General features: G+C 37.3%; 1 protein-coding gene and 1 long non-coding RNA gene across 3 annotated transcripts in view; one reads left to right on the forward strand and one right to left on the reverse strand.

Annotated features, from left to right (window-relative positions):
* LOC135206178 (uncharacterized) overlaps positions 1 to 19,114 on the reverse strand; it is a 469,022-nt gene that overhangs the window by 196,032 nt on the left and 253,876 nt on the right. The window lies entirely within an intron of this gene.
* The window catches only part of LOC135206169 (uncharacterized), a 48,805-nt gene continuing 31,138 nt past the window's right edge, over positions 1,448 to 19,114 (forward strand). Inside the window, exon 1 of one of the 2 annotated variants that reach the window (XM_064237463.1) lies at positions 1,448 to 2,124. Coding sequence is in view for 1 of the 2 variants with exons in the window: in XM_064237461.1 (XP_064093531.1) it covers positions 2,111 to 2,124 (14 nt within the window). In the remaining variant the exon portion in view is untranslated. The remainder of the gene's footprint in view (positions 2,125 to 19,114) is intronic. The other variant, XM_064237461.1, reaches the window with a different exon arrangement.

A 19,114-nucleotide genomic window follows, 5' to 3' on the forward strand; every position in this document is an offset into this window, starting at 1 on the left:
ATATATATATATATATATATATATATTATATATATATATATATATATATATCAAACACAGGACAATAGAGTCGACATATAAAAAATAAGAATATAATCAATAAATAACGCAAACTTACTGAGTATATCTATACAAAGACCATAGCATGAATACAAGAAGAATAAGAGAAAAATCAGAATGACTATACCTCGTTTTCGTGAAAATGATAAAAACTAAAGATGATAACCCAATAGTATAAGGAAAAATTCTTCAATAGCATGTTTGTTAAACATCAAGTTTTGAGAGAGAGAGAGAGAGAGAGAGAGAGAGAGAGAGAGAGAGAGAGAGAGAGAGTCACTCACCCTTACAATAAATTGTAGTAAATGAACACCTAAGTGATGTATTGTTAACAAGTTTCCACCCTTTACCCTAAGCTTTCGAAAGGTCACGACTTGCTGGATTCTAAGAGCCTGCCTACCACATTTAAGTCTCCAAACAAGGCCCTTAAAATGCTAATCCCTAAAACCATCTTCTCCCTAAGTTGCAGGCTCCAAGTTTTTTTCCTCCATTTATCTTCCTTCGTCCTCATCATTTTTTATCCTTAATGGTCTATCAAGTTCTTTCTTTCTCGAAACACTGATCTATGATTCTTTTCCTACATCTAACCGTCTATCAAGCAAGCATGTTCTTTCTCCTAACGATGCTAGGACTTTTTTTTTCTCTTTCTTTTATAATAACCTCCCCCCCATCTTATCGTCCTCTTATAACAGACAATACTTTAAATGACTGACCTACTCAAAAGTCAGTCACTGCAAACAAATATAAAGTTAACAAGGAATACAAATCTCACTTAAGCCAGAGGTTATCTAACAGCGCATTTACATTTTAAACAATACTGACACACAAAAGTATCTCTTCCAAATAAAAAGAATTATATTTATACACATTAAACAATCAAAGCTTAAGTACACAATAATCTATCACACTTAGTACTTCACTAATATTAAAATGGAAACCTATTTCGTCATCACCGCAAACGCCAGTTCGCCGATGTAGACTAAAAAAGGAGTCCGTTCCGGAGTTTCCCCATATAAGAAGACATTACTGTACAAGGAAGGCATAGCAATGCGTTCATCATGTCTCTGAAAAGAAGTAGGATTTTCTCGAGTCCCTCCCGGGCCGGACACCCGAGCTGGAATGAGGGGATGCTGATTGGATGGCAGTAGAGCTGCCATATGTCGTCACGCGAGTCATCGCCACAAAACCCCACACGGCTCCTCGTCTCCGAGGAAATACTGTGTCTCGGAAGGCAAAATTCGCAATCAGAGATGCCGAAGGGCATTCGTGGAAATCGAGGAAATGCCCACCCACAAGGGCGCAATATAAGCTAGCTTTCGTGGGGATCTCCGTTAGGTGTGAACTGAGCGTGTGTGTATGGCATCATCATACCCACTCTCGTAGAGTCTTGTGGCTGGTGGCTGCTGCTGCTGCTGCTGCTGCTGCTGTTGGGGCAGAGAGTATATTCCGCGAGAGCGACACCTCTGAGCCGTATTTCGTCGCTGTAAGTCGAAGTGAGCGGACGTGTTTTGCTTGCCTCCCGAGGCCTATCTTGTGCCCCAAGACATTTCATTCACGACGCTTGGAGTTTACTATTATCTACTGCTGCATCGCCAGTGCGCCCAATCCTGACGTCTTGCGACCTATGTACGAGAAGTTATAACCAGTGTCATTTTGGATGCGCTAAATTTGTGGTTTCTTTTATTCTGTAAAGCAGCGGAAAGATAATTAACATAAAGAAACCTGCTTTACCCAAGCAGGTGGCGGAGGGGGATTGTGGATAATCTATGAGTGGTCTTTTTGATTGATAATTATATTAACAACACACATGAATTTATAATAAAAAAAAACAAAAGTTGTGCCGTGTTTTTACTGACCGATGGAAGTGGACTACTTGAGTAGCTGCCGACAAAAAGTACAGTGAAAGCATGAAGTTATTAGTCCCTAAGTGTGTCCATCGTTTCTGTTCTGAGTTTAGTCTCGATCGCTGCAAATATAAAACCAGTGTCACTTCTTCTCTCGAGGTCAGACCCGCACCACATTTACCAGCTAAATGTGGCGGCCCGTGGAATAAATGATCTATATTAGGTGAGTATACAGTACGAACGTGTTCTGTTAGCTAATTGTATGATGGTTCATTTTGATTGATAAAACCTAGTATAGAGAGACGTCTGAATTTGGTCGTCACGAGTTTTATCAAAATACTTTTGACATTTCCCCGTCATCCCTTAACGCATTATTAAGTAACCTCTTATTTATAAATGCTTCAATTACTAATCAGTAACTCTAAGAAAGATTAAAAAGAACAACTACATCCAACTTTATCGCAGTAATGATGCAGCTCGAATCCACGTCCTTCTTTATACCCGAGGTGTAAAAGAAATCGAATTCGTTAACACTCGAGTAACAAAATATTCATCGCAACCAGAAAATAATATGCATGGTGCCATCTGACACCACTTGCACACATCACTCTCCCCAGACGTATCGAATACGAAACTATATCCACCTTTTTCTTCATCTCATTAAATCAAGGTTTTATATAAGACTTCCTAAGGTCAGGCCGATATCGACATGAATCTTGTTAGGCCGTGATGCAAAATGCTAAGTGGCCAGCCTTCTTCTAATGTGTAGTTATTAGTCGCTACAGGTAAATCTGCATGCAAGGATGCATGTGTATACGTATATATTTATGTAAACTGAAACCTTCAGAAACAACTAAAATTACTTTCTATGGTACATTAGAGCTAAGTGAATCTTTGTTAATGGATGCCTACATACGACCTAGTTATCTTCATAAAACAAGCCTTTAAAAAGTTCATTCCTACAGCGGTGTAAGCGTCCACGCTTAAGTAACAGACGGCGGCCTTACTAAGGCCTTACGAATATAACTTTATACTCCGGTATATACACTCCGCTTTAATAGATGTATATGTGTGTGCTACCTTTAAAAATAAAACACTAAATGATCCCTAAGAATGCTGCAGTGCCCACGTAAACGTATCAAAAGGCGAATGTAATCTTAAATTACATAATAGTATATAAGAATCTCGAACGTAGATGCACGGGTACATTTGTGCTACGTTAATAACAGAGACCTTCAGAACCTTCAAACGAATCCTAAAGGTACCGTAAATGTCCGATACTGGGGGCCGACCTGATAAAGTAATCTTGCGTACAGATGTGGGGAGTAGTTAATTGCGCGGCTGACAAAGAACCAAAATCAAGGAAAATGCGGATTATAAAACCCTTGGTGTGACCTCCGGCCAGCCTGAATACTTGTTCACAATCTGCATTTCTGAGCCGAACTTCTCCAACGTTAGGAAAAAGAAATAAAAAAAAAGTCTTGATTGGCGTGTCTCAGAGCTTACATGTTGCTTAATTTATTGGCGACTTCCAGCAGAACTAGTAAACCTAAACAAGAAGACGCGAAGAAAGTCACAGAGCCTCTGTGTAAGTGTCCGTGAGGGGTGTACATGTCTTTATTATGTAAACCTGACGAAACCGCATTTAGATGTAGTACACGACCAGAGAGAGAGAGAGAGAGTGAAGGATAAAGTAATATTTCGGTTATGTGTTGCTCAACATTGTTTTGACGCTAAGAAAAATCATTCGTTGGGAATAAAATTCTCAACAGCCGAAGAAAATAAAAAAAATAAAAAAATCTCAGCTAACGAAAAATAAACATATATATATAAGACCGAATATGAAATTGTGAACTCGAAGAGTAGCGCTTCAAAAGGTTTTATGACAAAGAAAAAACAACTTTATCTACTGATACAGTCTGATAAGTAGTCTGTGGCTGATAAGACAACATCAAAGGCGATTAGCATAAAGGGTTCAAAAGGTAAATTATCAAATTATTAACTCAATTTTATACATGTAATATATATATATATATATATATATATCTATATATAATATATATATATATTATAAATATCTATATATATATATATATATATATATATGTGTGTGTGTGTGTGTGTGTGTGTATGTATATAAAATGTTTGCTAGTGTATATTCGTTATCACACCCAAACACGATCGCTAGCACATGCGCTTACATATAAACTTTTTTTTTTTTAATTCAGGACACTAAAACGAATACAATTCAAATTCCCCTTGCTGTCGGAATGGCTGGAAAATGCTGTGTAATAATAACAATCTATCCTTTTTATCTTTTTTCTCCAACACTGCGTCGATAATCTGTAGCCTCAATGCGACGTCAGCCAACAGCCTCTTGTTTTGATTATTCACATTTCTCTCACAGAGGGAGTTGGAAGCTTTGGACTGGTCAGCGTTCCATCCATTTTGTTTTTTTCCAATTATGTTACCCTTCAGGTTTGTGTTGTTTCAATAGTCTGTCCGTCTCGGAATCTTGACAAGCATTGTAATTTTATGAAAAAAAAAAAGAGGAAAAGCCGCTAAATGTTATACAAATAACTATTCCATATCAAAGCTCCAATATTTAGCGGTATCCACCAGCTCAAATGAACTCGCTCCAGATACTTTCTTTTCATACCAAAATTAATGCCCACATGCCTTTGTCCTCTTTGTCTCTAACAACCTCCATGATCTTAGATGTCATGACGCCAGTTTATAGCATTAAATCATGCAATTAACATTTGTGGTATCCATCTTATATCTTACACTAAAGAATCTTCATCTTCTGTACCAAATGCATGTCCCAAAATCTACACCGATCTTAATTTTTTTTAACCACTGTGAGATACACTTGAGTATAAATAAGAATTCCATTTGAATAACCCACTTCCTTAGTCCTTTCTGAAGCTCACGAGTTGCTGAATCAGTTACTAATTAGTGTTCCAAGTTATTTAGACAATTTCTCTGGTGACAAAAAGCCTTCAACAACGCAACCAGGATAGCCGTCGTCGATCTCCTCAATGTTGGTGCAACAAATTCGGTAAAAAAAAATGTCACCTAAATTTCACCCTTCTCTCCATTGTATCCCATAATTCCTTCCTCCGTTTAATCACAAATGTGAAGACAAAAACAATTTGTGTGAAAGTATACCTCCTCGGAGGACCGGACCCCAGAACACCAGACTCGATCTCCTAAGAGCTCCAATTTCTGTTATCGTTCATTATTCGAGAAAAGTGTCCCTTCCTGTAGATCCATTATGATGTACAATGAAAGAAGTCTTCTGATATGTGTGATAATTTCATTATTTCCCATAACTTTTCTTATCCAGTGTCTCCAAAGTATAAAATCGGTGTGATTCGTATCATTAGATTTCTGTAAAATGTCCTGCGATGAAAATACGATCCTTACGGGTCCTTTCTTTTCTTAAAAAAAAAAAAAAAAAAACCGGGTTGTCTTATTTGTATAGGTTGCAAACTCTGCACCATTCCAAAATGAATTTTTCCGAATCCTTTCACTTTAATGCGGTGGTACCTTTCATCTGGAACGCCTTCCGTTACTTCTCTCCGTCAATTCTTATCTCATCAGCATCATCAACAGATGAGGTCCGAAGACTCCTAGCTTAATCCTTTTTTTTAATTACATTTGTGACTGACTTCATTTTGCATTAAGGCTACACAATTCTGACATAGGAAAATGACGGTCGCTTTCATATAATCTGCACTCATTCGAATTTTACATCTAACTGCCATTTCCCACTATTATGATTTATGACTTTATAGCTCGTTACATACATATTAAACCTTTTACGCATTCGGGTGATTTCGTGTTTAAGACCAATTATGGTTCAGTATCGTCTGAAAAAAAAAATTAATAACCAAGTAAACGTATCTTTGCTGACAGAATCCGAGTAATCCACCACTGCAAAGAAAAGTTTTGAAATTTCCAACGAAACCTATGTTAAATAAACATCATCGCAAAAAAAAAAAAAAAAAAAAAAAAAAAAAAAAGGAGGAGGTAATAGACTTTAATGATGTAAATGCACGTTTTTCATTTTGTTAAGGATTTTCAGAAATATGAAAAAAATTAAAAGTGGGTTTAGGTCTTTAATGTCTGTGGTTGGTTTTCTGTCAATTCCTTTAAAGAAATCATAAAACCTCTCATATTGATACCTCTGTAACAAGCATAATTACATTCACTAGAACGTGAACGACTAAAACGAATTTTTACTATAAATTTTTCCATGCAATATCCATTTAAGGAGATGGCATCAAGAATATATACCTAGAGCGAGAAAATATCGAATAAAATAATAACTTACTAAGAATGAACAAAAGACGTTATGTGTATGATTCAAATATAGAAAATAGGTTTAAACTTTGGGCCAATCAGCTTTTACATACAACACCGCCGTGTACCCAGTGTTTAGTCTCTCTATCTTGAACTCTTATTTTTGCGCATGAAATGAAGACTTGCCTATATAACATGAGAAATATATCAGAATAAAATGTTCCCTCGATCGGTTCTATCTCTTCTGTCCAGATATTAACATGAAATGCAAATCTAACAATGTCAGAGCAAAAGGAGAAAATCTACTTCTCCTCGTTCGTGATACAGTCCCACCTGAAATTTACACCGGTTCCGATTTACGAAGGCTCATCTGACGCGCCGAACTCTCTGTTTCCATAAATGTCGACGTTAAGGATAAAGATTATGGGGGATGGGAAGGGGAAAGAGTAGTAGAAGGGAGAGAACAGCGGGTGGGAAGGGGTTAAGCTAAACAGACAGTAGGTGTGGACGGGGGGGGGGGGGGGGGGGGGGGGGGGGGGGGGGGGGGAAGGCAAAGAGATGAAGGAGCAAAGTGATGGCGAAGTTTCGGACCGGCCCGGGAGATTTGGGGGGCCGGGAGATTGGGGGAGAAGGGGTGGGGGGGGGGAAGTTGCCACAGCGCCATTGGCGCCCAAAGGTAAACGAAAATCGTAGACCGTGTCAATGGACAGAGTCAATAGCTAACTGGTATAAGGTTGATAATACTGTACACAAATTACAAAAAGAGGCAAAAGAAAAAAATCTTCATCATGACAAGCCGCAATTTCAGTATGAATAATTTTTAGTTATTGGGAAATAAACAAACTTAACAAAGGTTGGATCTGAACCTAGAATATACTTAACAAGAAAGGCTAAGCTTATATAATTCTGGTATGCAACTGGAAGGAAAAAAAGTAATTCATTTAAGAACGAAAATACAAATTATTTAGTGTCAGTGTTAACATACTGTTTCTATTACACCGTCATCATGCCTATTCCTGTGTTCTAAAATACCATCATGGTACCTGAGAGAGAGAGAGAGAGAGAGAGAGAGAGAGAGAGAGAGAGAGAGAGAGAGAGAGAGAAATTCTATGCACCCTAATTTATACAGAGAATGGACACTGAGATGCCCTATGAGATGCAGATACTAGCAGACAGCCTAGAATAAACTGTAACCAAAGTAACTACTAATGAGAGAGAGAGAGAGAGAGAGAGAGAGAGAGAGAGAGAGAGAAGGGGGAGGGGATTTATCCCTAAGAGACCAACTTTCATGAGAGCAAGAGCATAAGTTAATTGTTAATGACCAGTCATAAAAGACCGAAGGATGATCATTGCAAGGAAACTAAGCGTCCATTATGCAGGTATTACAAGAGGCAATGGATATTTTAATGACTACCCTGGCATGTCACACTGCAATACTCTTGCATGCACTTAAGCAACCAGGTGTTGGCGAATGCCAGTGCTGACCACTTTTGTACTCGGTGCTCCCAGTTAATGGCATTATTTTGTTTAACCAAAGCAAATCCACGCACTGACGATATTCGATTCTAAATAGCGCGGTATGGGATTCACTTGCACGGCGATCAGAAGTAAATGATATCTAGAATATCTGAGTTTTATTTAGGGAGCAGGAGCCCGTGCTGCAACAAGGCCACCTTAAGTGAAAAAAAAATATAAAAACAGGATAAAACACCACTTCAGCACCCGTGAAATCAGTCTTTAGGATCAGACAAGCACACACATCGTAAGGCTGTCCATTAATCAGATAAGGCGATAAGAAACAGTAAAGCTCGACGGCAATCATCTGCGCCTTTCAGCTGTACATATAAGTAAACGCTACTGCGCCGAAGTTCAAGATTGTTTATTTCGTCTTGGGTCAAATGAGGCGGCCAGAATGTTTTGTCTAAAATGGAACGTCGCCAAACTCAGGTGTGCGGTCATAGCCTTACCAAGAGAACATACCATTCTAAAGGCACTAGAAACACGCTGATATGAGAGAGAGAGAGAGAGAGAGAGAGAGAGAGAGAGAGAGAGAGAGAGAGAGAGAGAGAGCCGATATCCCATAAATACATCACAGAACTGTTACGATTTATGTTTAGTAGCATTAGGGAGTTTCTCATAATCAACAAGACAAAGTTCGGTGTTTTTGTCCAGTTTGAGCTAGTTTGATTCGCCTGTGTAGGTACTGACATATCAACTTTAGCGTTCTTAGGTTTGATAACAATTCTGGGATGTCCAAGTCGAATTTCTGAAAAATCGGTTGTAGGATCATTATAAACTCAATTTAGTAATGTGCAAAGTTCTTTAGAAAGGAATATGTTATTTACAACGTCCTGTTTAGTGTGTGTGTGTGTGTGTGTATATATATATATATATATATATATATATATATATATATATATATATATATATATATATATATATATAGTACTGGTAATCTTCTTAGGCACGAAGATATAGTAAATCAGTTGTATTCCACATAGGAAAATGAAAAAAGGTATATCTCAGAAACTGTTGGGCATTTTCTGAGATATACCTTTTTTCATTTTCCTATGTGGAATACAACTGATATATATATATATATATATATATATATATATATATATATATATATATATATAATAATAATAATAATAATAATAATAATAATAAAGAAACGCTGCCCTTCTTTTCATTTTTTCATTAGTGGATCTTTTTAGCGCTATTAATAAGGCATCTCTCTCTCTCTCTCTCTCTCTCTCTCTCTCTCTCTCTCTCTCTCTCTCTATAAGGAATCGTTCGTGCTAGAATACAAGCCGTATGTGATTATAACGGCAGTCAAGTTTCCAGCCTGAACATAACCCAATCACGGACAATGTAAGCCAAAGAGTGAGCAGATGTGAAAGAAAACATGCCAAATAAGGCGCTAAAGACCAGGACTTGGAGGAGGAGGAGGAGGAGGAGGAGGAGGTTAGACGTTAAACAGTAGTATCGACAGGCCATCAGACCCGATATGGAACGAGAGAAAAAGAATAAGATTCGTAAAAATGGAGCGAATGAAATCGATCTTGTCAAGCCAAAGATGGGATTTAATGTGGAACGCAAAATTTCTACGCTGCCGATTTGCAAAGCAGAATCATAGAGTATAATTATGCGTTGCTAGCCTCTTTCATCTGATAAAATAATAATTATGATAATAATTACAAACTATGATATTACTAGCAAAGTACACATAATGGCCTAACGCATATCGTGTCTTGATTTATAAAAATTGTGCTTCTCATATATCTTACTTAATAAACATGGCATACTCGATGAATATTAGTGTGCAACAAGGGTACAACGGCTTTCAAGGTACATAAGTATCACAATTTTCCAGACCTAATTACATATAAAAGATACGTACTTAATATACATATAAAATATACGCTCCTTTGTAATGACAATCTGACCTCTACTAACCCATGAAACATCAAAACCCTAAACTACTATATTTTTATGGTTAATATAAAAAACAATTGTAATGGGGATTAACGACATGTCTTCTAAGACTTCACGCATTCCCAAAAGTACCATGAACACATTTCTGAGAGAATAAAAAGAATATTATAGCTTTCACTATGATTAATAGCCTTATTTTGACTGAGGCGAACACCCCACCTTCCTGCCTGCATGGTTCGATCGTCCTTGCTCCCGATAAATCATCTTAATGCAGCTGCCATAAGACACCGATCGTGTTACAATAACATTTAATCTTGGGTTAATAATGGTCTGTCTTGCTGATATCGTCAACAGGAAGAGAACCAAATCAAGGTCAAACAAATACCTCGATGATCAATTGGAAAACTTTTGAACGGTGAAACCTGGTGATGGTTTAATCCTACTCCCCTCACCCTCCACACACACACACATACACACACACACACACACACACACACACACACACACACACATATATATATATATATATATATATATATATATATATATTATATATATATATACACGATACGAATCTGTGTACAAAATATAAACCTGCAAGCGAAAAATTAACGAGAACATAAGTGATTTCGCGGTTTAGGATCGTAAAAAAACAGAACTTTTTAACAGAAATACGTTTGAGATTGTAATAGTGGAACCAAACTATAAACTCGCCTACAAAACTGACAAAAAAATGTAAGTGTTGAATTAATACAAATTTTCTGTGGAAATTCTATTCACAGTCTAGTGTTTATGATTACTAATGTTTCAAGTTCTTATAATCTCCAACAGATATTACCTCCCGTTTTACACATACTTGGGAGAAAATATCTTATACCGAAGCAATGTTGTCAGATCTTTCATTGGAGATTTATTTAAAACTACGAGAAGCACAAGGAGTCTCCCTCCAAAGGAAATGCAGCCTTGCTGGGTAACTATTGCTATTTCCTGTCCGGTAAATACTGTCCCGAGGTTATTCCACTTCAGTAACAAAATTCTCATGAATACTTGCTAGGTGTACAATTTTATTTCCTATTTTTTAATTACGTAAAACCTGACCACTCATAAACTCGTCTTCACAGTCAGTATACATGTAATAAAGTTACGGTAAAACATAAAGATGGTACCTACATGTAGACCTATAGGCCGTAAGTTAGGTGAACCTATCTTTCTTCAGTTCTGAAGTAGGATAAGTTATTTTTCTTACATGTACCTCTTTTGTTCCTGTTCTACTCATGAAATAACACCTAATTTTTTCCCCCTGATTGGAGACTACTACTCAATAAAATAACGAAAATATCTATAAATCTGACGACACCACAGGGGTAAAACCCACAAACCATATTGCATAATAAAAATTTTTCACCTATTTCATTATGCCGTTTCTTGCATTCCTTATAAAAGCTAAATACTTCTTATTCAACTGACATTGCATTCGATTTCTATTTTTAATGGCAGGTCAGCTTCCATCACGACATACCCCATTTTTAAAACTCTCTCTCTCTCTCTCTCTCTCTCTCTCTCTCTCATATGAGTGTGTGCATGTTTAAACAACATCCTTCATCCCTAAATGTAAAAATACTATTTTCCTTTTCGTTGGAAGATGTGCCCTTTAAATAGTTCTTTCGATCTTGAGAGAGAGAGAGAGAGAGAGAGAGAGTATTTCCTTTAAGAATCAATTTCTACTGGCAATAACTTGCTTATCATTCCCGAGAGACACACAGGCACTTAAATGCAAACCATAAAAATAGTTAAGGAAAAATAAACTGTGCTTTTTCGAGAGGAATGCAAATGCTCACGATGCCATTAACCACACCAAAACAGAAGTCAAAGAGGAACATGATAAATATTGTCATTTCATAATTCCTTCAGACTCCTGCAGTAGCAAAACTTCATTTTAGCGTGTGAACTGGCATGATAAGACTTGCAAGTGAAGCCATTTTCAGGGATTCATGTTATATGCCTTTCAGCTCAAGGCATATGACCTTGCAGTGACCAAGTTGCCTCCAACAGTCATGATGCCAAACCAATTACTTCCATGATGAGAAATTCTCTGCATCGTTGTTACCTGAATCGTTTAACTAGTCACTTGCAGTGGTGGAATTTGATTTGGATAACCGAGCCAGTCTAGGTTTCCTAATTACCAAGAAGCTACAGAACCGAGGCCTTTTTAGCCTGATGGTGTAAAGGGCAAATCCACGGCTGAAGTTTGGGATGGCAGCCACCTAACGCCGTAATTATCAAACCCTGACGTGTTGGCATTTTAACAGGATTGTCGAAATATTTGGAGATATTTCTATAACTTTCTCTTTCGGTACTCAGTCCAAACAAAAGCGCATAAATAACGTCTAAAAGAAAAGGAGAGAGAGAGAGAGAGAGAGAGAGAGAGAGAGAGACGACGAGAGAGAGGAGAGAGACGACAGTACCGAGAGAGAGAGAGATTCTTTGATTCTGGGTTTAAATCTGGGTAGTGTTGAAAGACCATGCAACTAACATGCAACGAATTCTTGCTACACTCATGTATCACCACCTCACATACTTTCAAGATAGAGAAAGAGCGAATAAAAATGGCAGCAAAGGTCAACCACGACCAAAGGGGCCTTGTTCAAGAGTCAATCAACCCAAAGATGTCATGATGGCAAGTCAGGATGAAGGTGTTGTTGACAATTTAGCTCAGCGGATGAACACGTGAATCTATATAAAAAAAATATAAATAAAAAAATAAGGACGTAAAACGAGCAATATTTCGACCAGTCTCATCAAGTTCTTAAAAGAATTAGAAGGAATCACTAAGAGCGAATGAGAAAAAAAAACAAAGAAAAAAAAACACGGTTAGTCCTGTGGACGTCCTTGGCACAGCCACCTACCAAAGCGTCTGTCTTATACCGGCTTCTTACTAATAATTACTTTTTATACACTTCATTAAAGGCAGCCAATCAGTTAAAGAGGCATAATATACTTGCTTCTCATAATGCACTAACACTCATGATCACAATACCGAAAGCTTGCGCGCGCGCACACACATTATATAATATATATATATATATATATATATATATATATATATATATATACATACTATATATATATAATATATATATATACACACACACACACACACATATATATATATATATATATATATATATATATATATATATATATATATATATATATGGTGAATAAAGACTTCTACATAGTAAATTAAAAGTGGAAATTCATATATTTCTGCAACGAAGTGTTCACTGAACGCTTAAGGGCAGATCTCTCCTTTATAATAAAGCCTGTAGAGCAAAACCCTTCGTCCGAAGTCCAAACTATAATCTGCCTACCCTCATCTCCTCCGTCCCCCGCTGGGTTCATCCTCACCCCTGCCCACTGCACCACCGATCATCTACCCAATCCCCTCCCCCAAAGTCAGCCATCGGTGGGCTGTTCGCTTAATTAGTCGTCCACTTCCAATAGGTGCTCTCCCACCCAATTGGAATATCCTAAGCCCTACGTCCGCTTTTTCTTCAGCACTGTGAATCTTATCTATTATCAACGACGACAATTATATTTACTATCAGTATCAGTTAGAAGAATTTGCTTGATAAAATGAGCTCATAGGTCTAACCATTTCGCTTAACCTCTATCGAACTTCCTTATCAATGCAGAATACCTAATCTCCGCCATTCATGATCAGAAGATCATTATTTCCTTCAGTAACTCATGTCTTCCTCTTACTTTCAAACCAACAGGCTTCCTCTTCCTCATCCACCTCCTACTCCAGCTCCGCAGTCTCCCTCGTACTACTAATCCCCAAAAGTAGCCGTAAAACTCCCTCCTCTCTTAATCCCCTTCCGTGACTCATCGTCACCCTTTCAATTTTCCTGTTTTTCTTCACTGATCACTTTAAACGACAAGAGACCCATTAATGCCAGCCGGCTTCCTAAATCCCTGGAGAGGCAGAGTTAACCGTTTCTCCATTTCGATTCTCAGAGTTGTCTTTTTTTTTTCTTTCCATTTTTTCTGTTCGATCAGTGTTATCTATTTCTTCTGAGAATTCAAAGATTTATTCAGCACCGGTACATCCCACTGCCTATTTCTCTCTTACTGTTATTTGTTTTTTTCTGATGAGAATAAACTAATCTTGAGGGTATAGGACGTGTCTAAGATCGACAAACCACCTTCCCATTATACTCTACTGAATGTACGATTAAACCAATATCATTATTTTGTTTCATTCACCTTCTCATGATGTCAATTATAACAAGATTTTTGTGAAACGATTTAAATAATTAACATTAGCCAGAATAATGAATAACTTCTAGGTTAGTTATAATGGTAAACGTCAAGTTTCCGACTTACTTCGACAACAACTGTTGTTTTCGAAAGCAAAGAATTAATTTTGTGTAGCAATCATTCTCTCTCTCTCTCTCTCTCTCTCTCTCTCTCTCTCTCTCTCTCTCTCTCTCTCTCTCTCTCTCTCTCTCTCTCTCACACAAATTAAAAAACAGCTGAACATTATAAAAGCCGGTGATTCCTTAATCTTATAAAAATCATTGACACAATGTACTGTTTTGCATAGAGCCCAAGAGCAAGAAGAAAATACCCAGTTGACGTCACCAGCTTATAACATCCTATTATCACTTTCGATAATCTTAATATCATAGTAATGAATGGGGCGACGAAAATTATCACTATATCTTTTGAGAAGGTTGCTTGTGTTGGTGTTTAAAAAAAAAATAAACGAACGATACTTTATTTCTTGACGCATGAGAAATAGTGATCGCATTCTATAAAAGAACCCAGCTAAAAAGCTGCACACTTGACTCAAATTTCTCACGCCATTCAACTGATAAAGAATTATCAGGGGTCAAAACTGACCTAGTCATCTTGAGCGCGAGAGAAAGTGTTTGAAAATAAATACCCAAGCACTGGCAAAGCTTCATAATTAAGAGTAGCTGACAGTAGACGATCGAGGTTACCTGCTCCCGTTTCCTACAAACCCCCTTCTAAAAGACTCCTATAGGACTCCAATTAGGCCCAAGGCATCTTGAAGGATCACCCATAGTCGCAGAGTGACACAAAGAGGTCTTCGCGGTTGAGGAAAAATGAAGACAAAAGTTGAAGAGGCTTTAATTGACGAACTAATAGGGCTAAGGCAGGAGACCCTTTGTCACCACAGACACAATTCTGTGATGCAAGTACCGCTGGTTAACTGGAAAATGTTCATGGCAAAATTCATACACAAGGAATATTCATCACCAAATTACATCTCTGCAAAATATTAAACAACTTTTTCCAGATCAATGTGTTTTGTTTAGTTTGCAGAGCCGTACGTGGTATCGCTATTTCCATATTTTGAATAAAATCTCTTCCTTCCGGGTTTAGTTACTCGGCTATCTATACCCGGTCTCCACTGAAGAGCAAACCTTTTCTTAATCCGGTCGTGGGCCAAAAAGAAGAAGGAAGCAACGTCTGCTCCTCCATACCGTTGTGTTCCTTTCCCTGACCCGCGGAAGACTAACCCCCTCCCCCCACCCCCAACGCCAAATACTTCCTTGGGACTCCTCAAACTCAGGCTTACATTCCCACAGGAAATCAGTCGACAGACCGCCAGGTTTACGGAGACCATACGAACTGGCCGACCGGTAGAAACCACCTTCTTGACCCCAAAACCGATTCTAATGTGGATGGTCCTTTAGTCAGGGTGGCTAAGACACTAGAGAATGAGAGAGAGTAAGAGAGACCAAGTTAAGCGAATACCGACCTTACTGAACGCCATTGACGGCAACATCCGCGCTATGATAATTCTTTATGGTTTAATGATGGCCTAGAATACTGTATAATATATTTGAAAGATGTTTGAAAATATATTATACATTGAAATGCATAATATATTATGCATTTCAGTGATTTTTTTTCTACATAATTTAAGCAGTCTTTATACATGCTCTGGCCTCATTTGATGAAAGACAAGAAAATACTCAAACTCTAGTAAACAATTCCAAATTAGAAAGCAAATGTAAACACTGAATTTCAATCAACATAATGGGAAAGGTAACATTCCTTTATTGTTTGTCTGAGAGAGAGAGAGAGAGAGAGAGAGAGAGAGAGAGAGAGAGAGAGAAAAGCGGGCGTAAGGGTCATAATATCTCAACGCCTCGAGTGGATGAAATGACGGACATGGTGGTGGTGCTGATGGTACATGAGGGAAAAAAAAGGTAGAGAAAAAAGGAAGAACTGCTTTTAAGCACCTCATCCCGGGCCTTCTCTCCTTCGCTGACCGCACCTCAATTCAAAAAGTCAGGTTACGGTAACACCTTGTCACTGACTTACAATACAGTCGACTTCTAGGGTACTTGAAAGTATTTTGAAGTGCGTCCGTCCCATTCAGGCTTACGGAGAGCGTCGCCCCTAATACTTTACAGGTAACAGGACACGCAGTTTCAGCTGGAAAAGAATGGTCCTGCGGAAACTAAGGAATTTCTTCACTCATTTGGTATTGATTACACGCGTCTCCATGTTGATTACAAAACTTTGTTCGGGGAAAATAAAAATGAATAAACTTTCATTTAGGTTGCCTTACATACCAGAGGCTAATAGAATGAGCATATGTCAATTTGATCAAATGGTTCACCGTATGATTAATTTCTATACTATATATATATATACTATTATATACTATATATAATATATTATATATATATATATAGATATATATTATATATATATATATATATATATATATATATATATATGTGTGTGTGTGTGTGTGTGTGTGTGTGTGTATGTGTGTGAGAGAGAGAGAGAGAAGAGAGAGAAGAGAGAGAGAGAGAGAGAGAGAGAGAGAGAGAGAGAGCAACTGGGGTAAGTCAGAACTTTCGAATGGAATACTGTTTCGTATAACCACGGCAAGAACTTGACAATATATATAAATATATATATTCATATATATAACAGCTGGTTGCTTGAAACGGAAATTCTCTGACCACTGATGGAAGCTTTGTCTCCTTAATTAATAGCCCCACTTTATTGTTGACTTGCTAGGTCTTCATTCACCCCCTTGAGTGTTTCTTAATTTAGCGTTTATATCTTCCGCTAGATCTCTCTCTATTTACAATTTCCGAGGTTTAAGCAAAAATTTTAGTTGTTATGTAAGACACACACACACACTTAAGTCATGAAATGCTGTGGCAACAACTTGTTTCTGCATTTACAAAACTAATTTCGGATTATTTTATTATCATATGCTCTTCTTACTTATCTTACTCAAAATATTGGCCCAAGAATCTAAAGACTAATAAAAATGACATATCGTACACATCTAAACAATTAATTTTTTTTCACTTAGCAAAGAAGATTTCAAGTCAAATTCACATTTTCGTGAGAAAACTTAGCTGACCTGACAGTGGTTGGCCACCAGCGTAACAACAAACCTAATTTCATGAATGCGGGTTAGGTCGTGATCTATTGTTTTGGAATCGTAAAAACTATTTTATAAGCCTGGAGGGGACGAAGGATGAGGGCGGCTCATTGGCATAAGAATGGCCAAAGATACAAAGCGGACAATTTATGAAGACTTGAATTGGGCTGGCTTACGAAATCGCTTATATAGGAAACCCACACACACACACACACATATATATATACATATATGTATGTATGTATGTATATAACATAATATAAAGACCCATAACAATATAATAAACAAGATAAAACCATGGCGCTGAATAATCCTGATAGGTTCCGGCGCTTGGTCTTGAAGACCTAACTTTCATAATCAGTCAATCAAGACAAAACCGTAAATTTCGATCGACGTGTTAATTGTAAATTTCACAGAACAGCATCAGATTACATTCGTATATGAGTATGTCTGTTTCCAAGCACAAGCAAACACGCATGCACCCGTGCGCATTCACATCACTATCACCAACTATGAACCCGAAAAGTCGCAAGTTCGCAATTTGGTAAGGGCAAATACATTTACCATCTAAAATTCCCTTTTGGTGCAAGTTATTCCAAGGGTATGGTGAATTAGATATTTATGACTTACAGTCTGGAAGCACAAACATGACACGTGGAAAATCGGTGACAACCAAAACTACCTCATACCCACATGTAAAATCAAGCTCTTTAGGTATTTTCTAACGTCCACAGGGATGTCTTCGAAAACTTCCTTGGCCTCGAAGAATTTGTTACGCCTGTTACAAACTTTTTCTGGTTTTCAGGTTCTGCAAATTTCCCGCGCAAGCCCATAAATTCTGACAAACCATCCGGCCACACGTTTGTCACTTTGACGCATTGCCAATAAAATGGTCATCTCTCATACCTGTAGCTAATGTAGTCCACTTACATACGCTCTTCTGTTTGTTTGATTTTAGAGTACGAGTTACAATTTTATCTATATTTCAATTCAAAATGTAGTCCACTCTCGCCAACGTCTTTTTTTAAACCTGAAGATACGAGTTATGTCAGAATTGCTTTTCAGTTTAAGCTGCTATAATCTTGAATGACTAATAAATTGTTTGATTCTCTACACACAAATACAAAAATATGCATTAAAAGCGTACAACAACCGACCTCTTTGTTTATATGCCTGAACATTTTGTAGCGTGTCCAAGCAACAGGTAATTAAGAAGCTATGACTTGCAGTTAACCAGCGGGCGCAGTAACGGGAAAATGGAGTATGATATATAGTGCGCTACGTCTGCTGTTTACGATGATGAAATTATATTTGATGACCGGGAAGAGAAGCTGCCGAGACTGGTGAAATAATATGGAAGAGTTTCTATGCTTAGAATGTGTTGAAAAGGTCGGCGTACTTGAAAATATGGATCAGTGTACTTCGAGGTGGTCTGGTCATATGGAGAGAGTGGGGAGGTCAGTATGTTGCTGAAAAGGGTCATCAGTATTGCTAACGTATATTTCTGGATGGGAAGAGAAGAGGGAGGCCGAGAAACTTTCATATATATATATATTATATATATATATATATATATATATATATCTATATATATATAATATATATATATATATAGATATAAATATAGATATATATATTATATATATATATATATATATATATATATATATATCATATATATATATATATATTTCAACATAATGTATTTGTGTAGTTAGGAAGCATATTTCACAAACCTAAGCGATATTTTCAAGACACAATAAATATAACATTAGAATAAAGACAGTTAATTAAGCAAAGGACCGAATGCTAACCCTTGTGGGGAGAAAGTAATGTATCGAAATGAAAACACTTTTATCATTATGAGATCTACAGGAACGAAGTCGGTTGTTGTGGGTGGGGGGAGGTGTTGATTAGCATATTCAATTACCATTAATAACCGAGGACCTCACATAAATAATTGTCTTACTTGTCTCCCAAATAGAACAGACTCGTTATATAAGAATCTGAATACGCA

This window comes from Macrobrachium nipponense, chromosome 29, assembly GCF_015104395.2.
Source record: "Macrobrachium nipponense isolate FS-2020 chromosome 29, ASM1510439v2, whole genome shotgun sequence".
NCBI classification, from domain to species: domain Eukaryota; kingdom Metazoa; phylum Arthropoda; class Malacostraca; order Decapoda; family Palaemonidae; genus Macrobrachium; species Macrobrachium nipponense.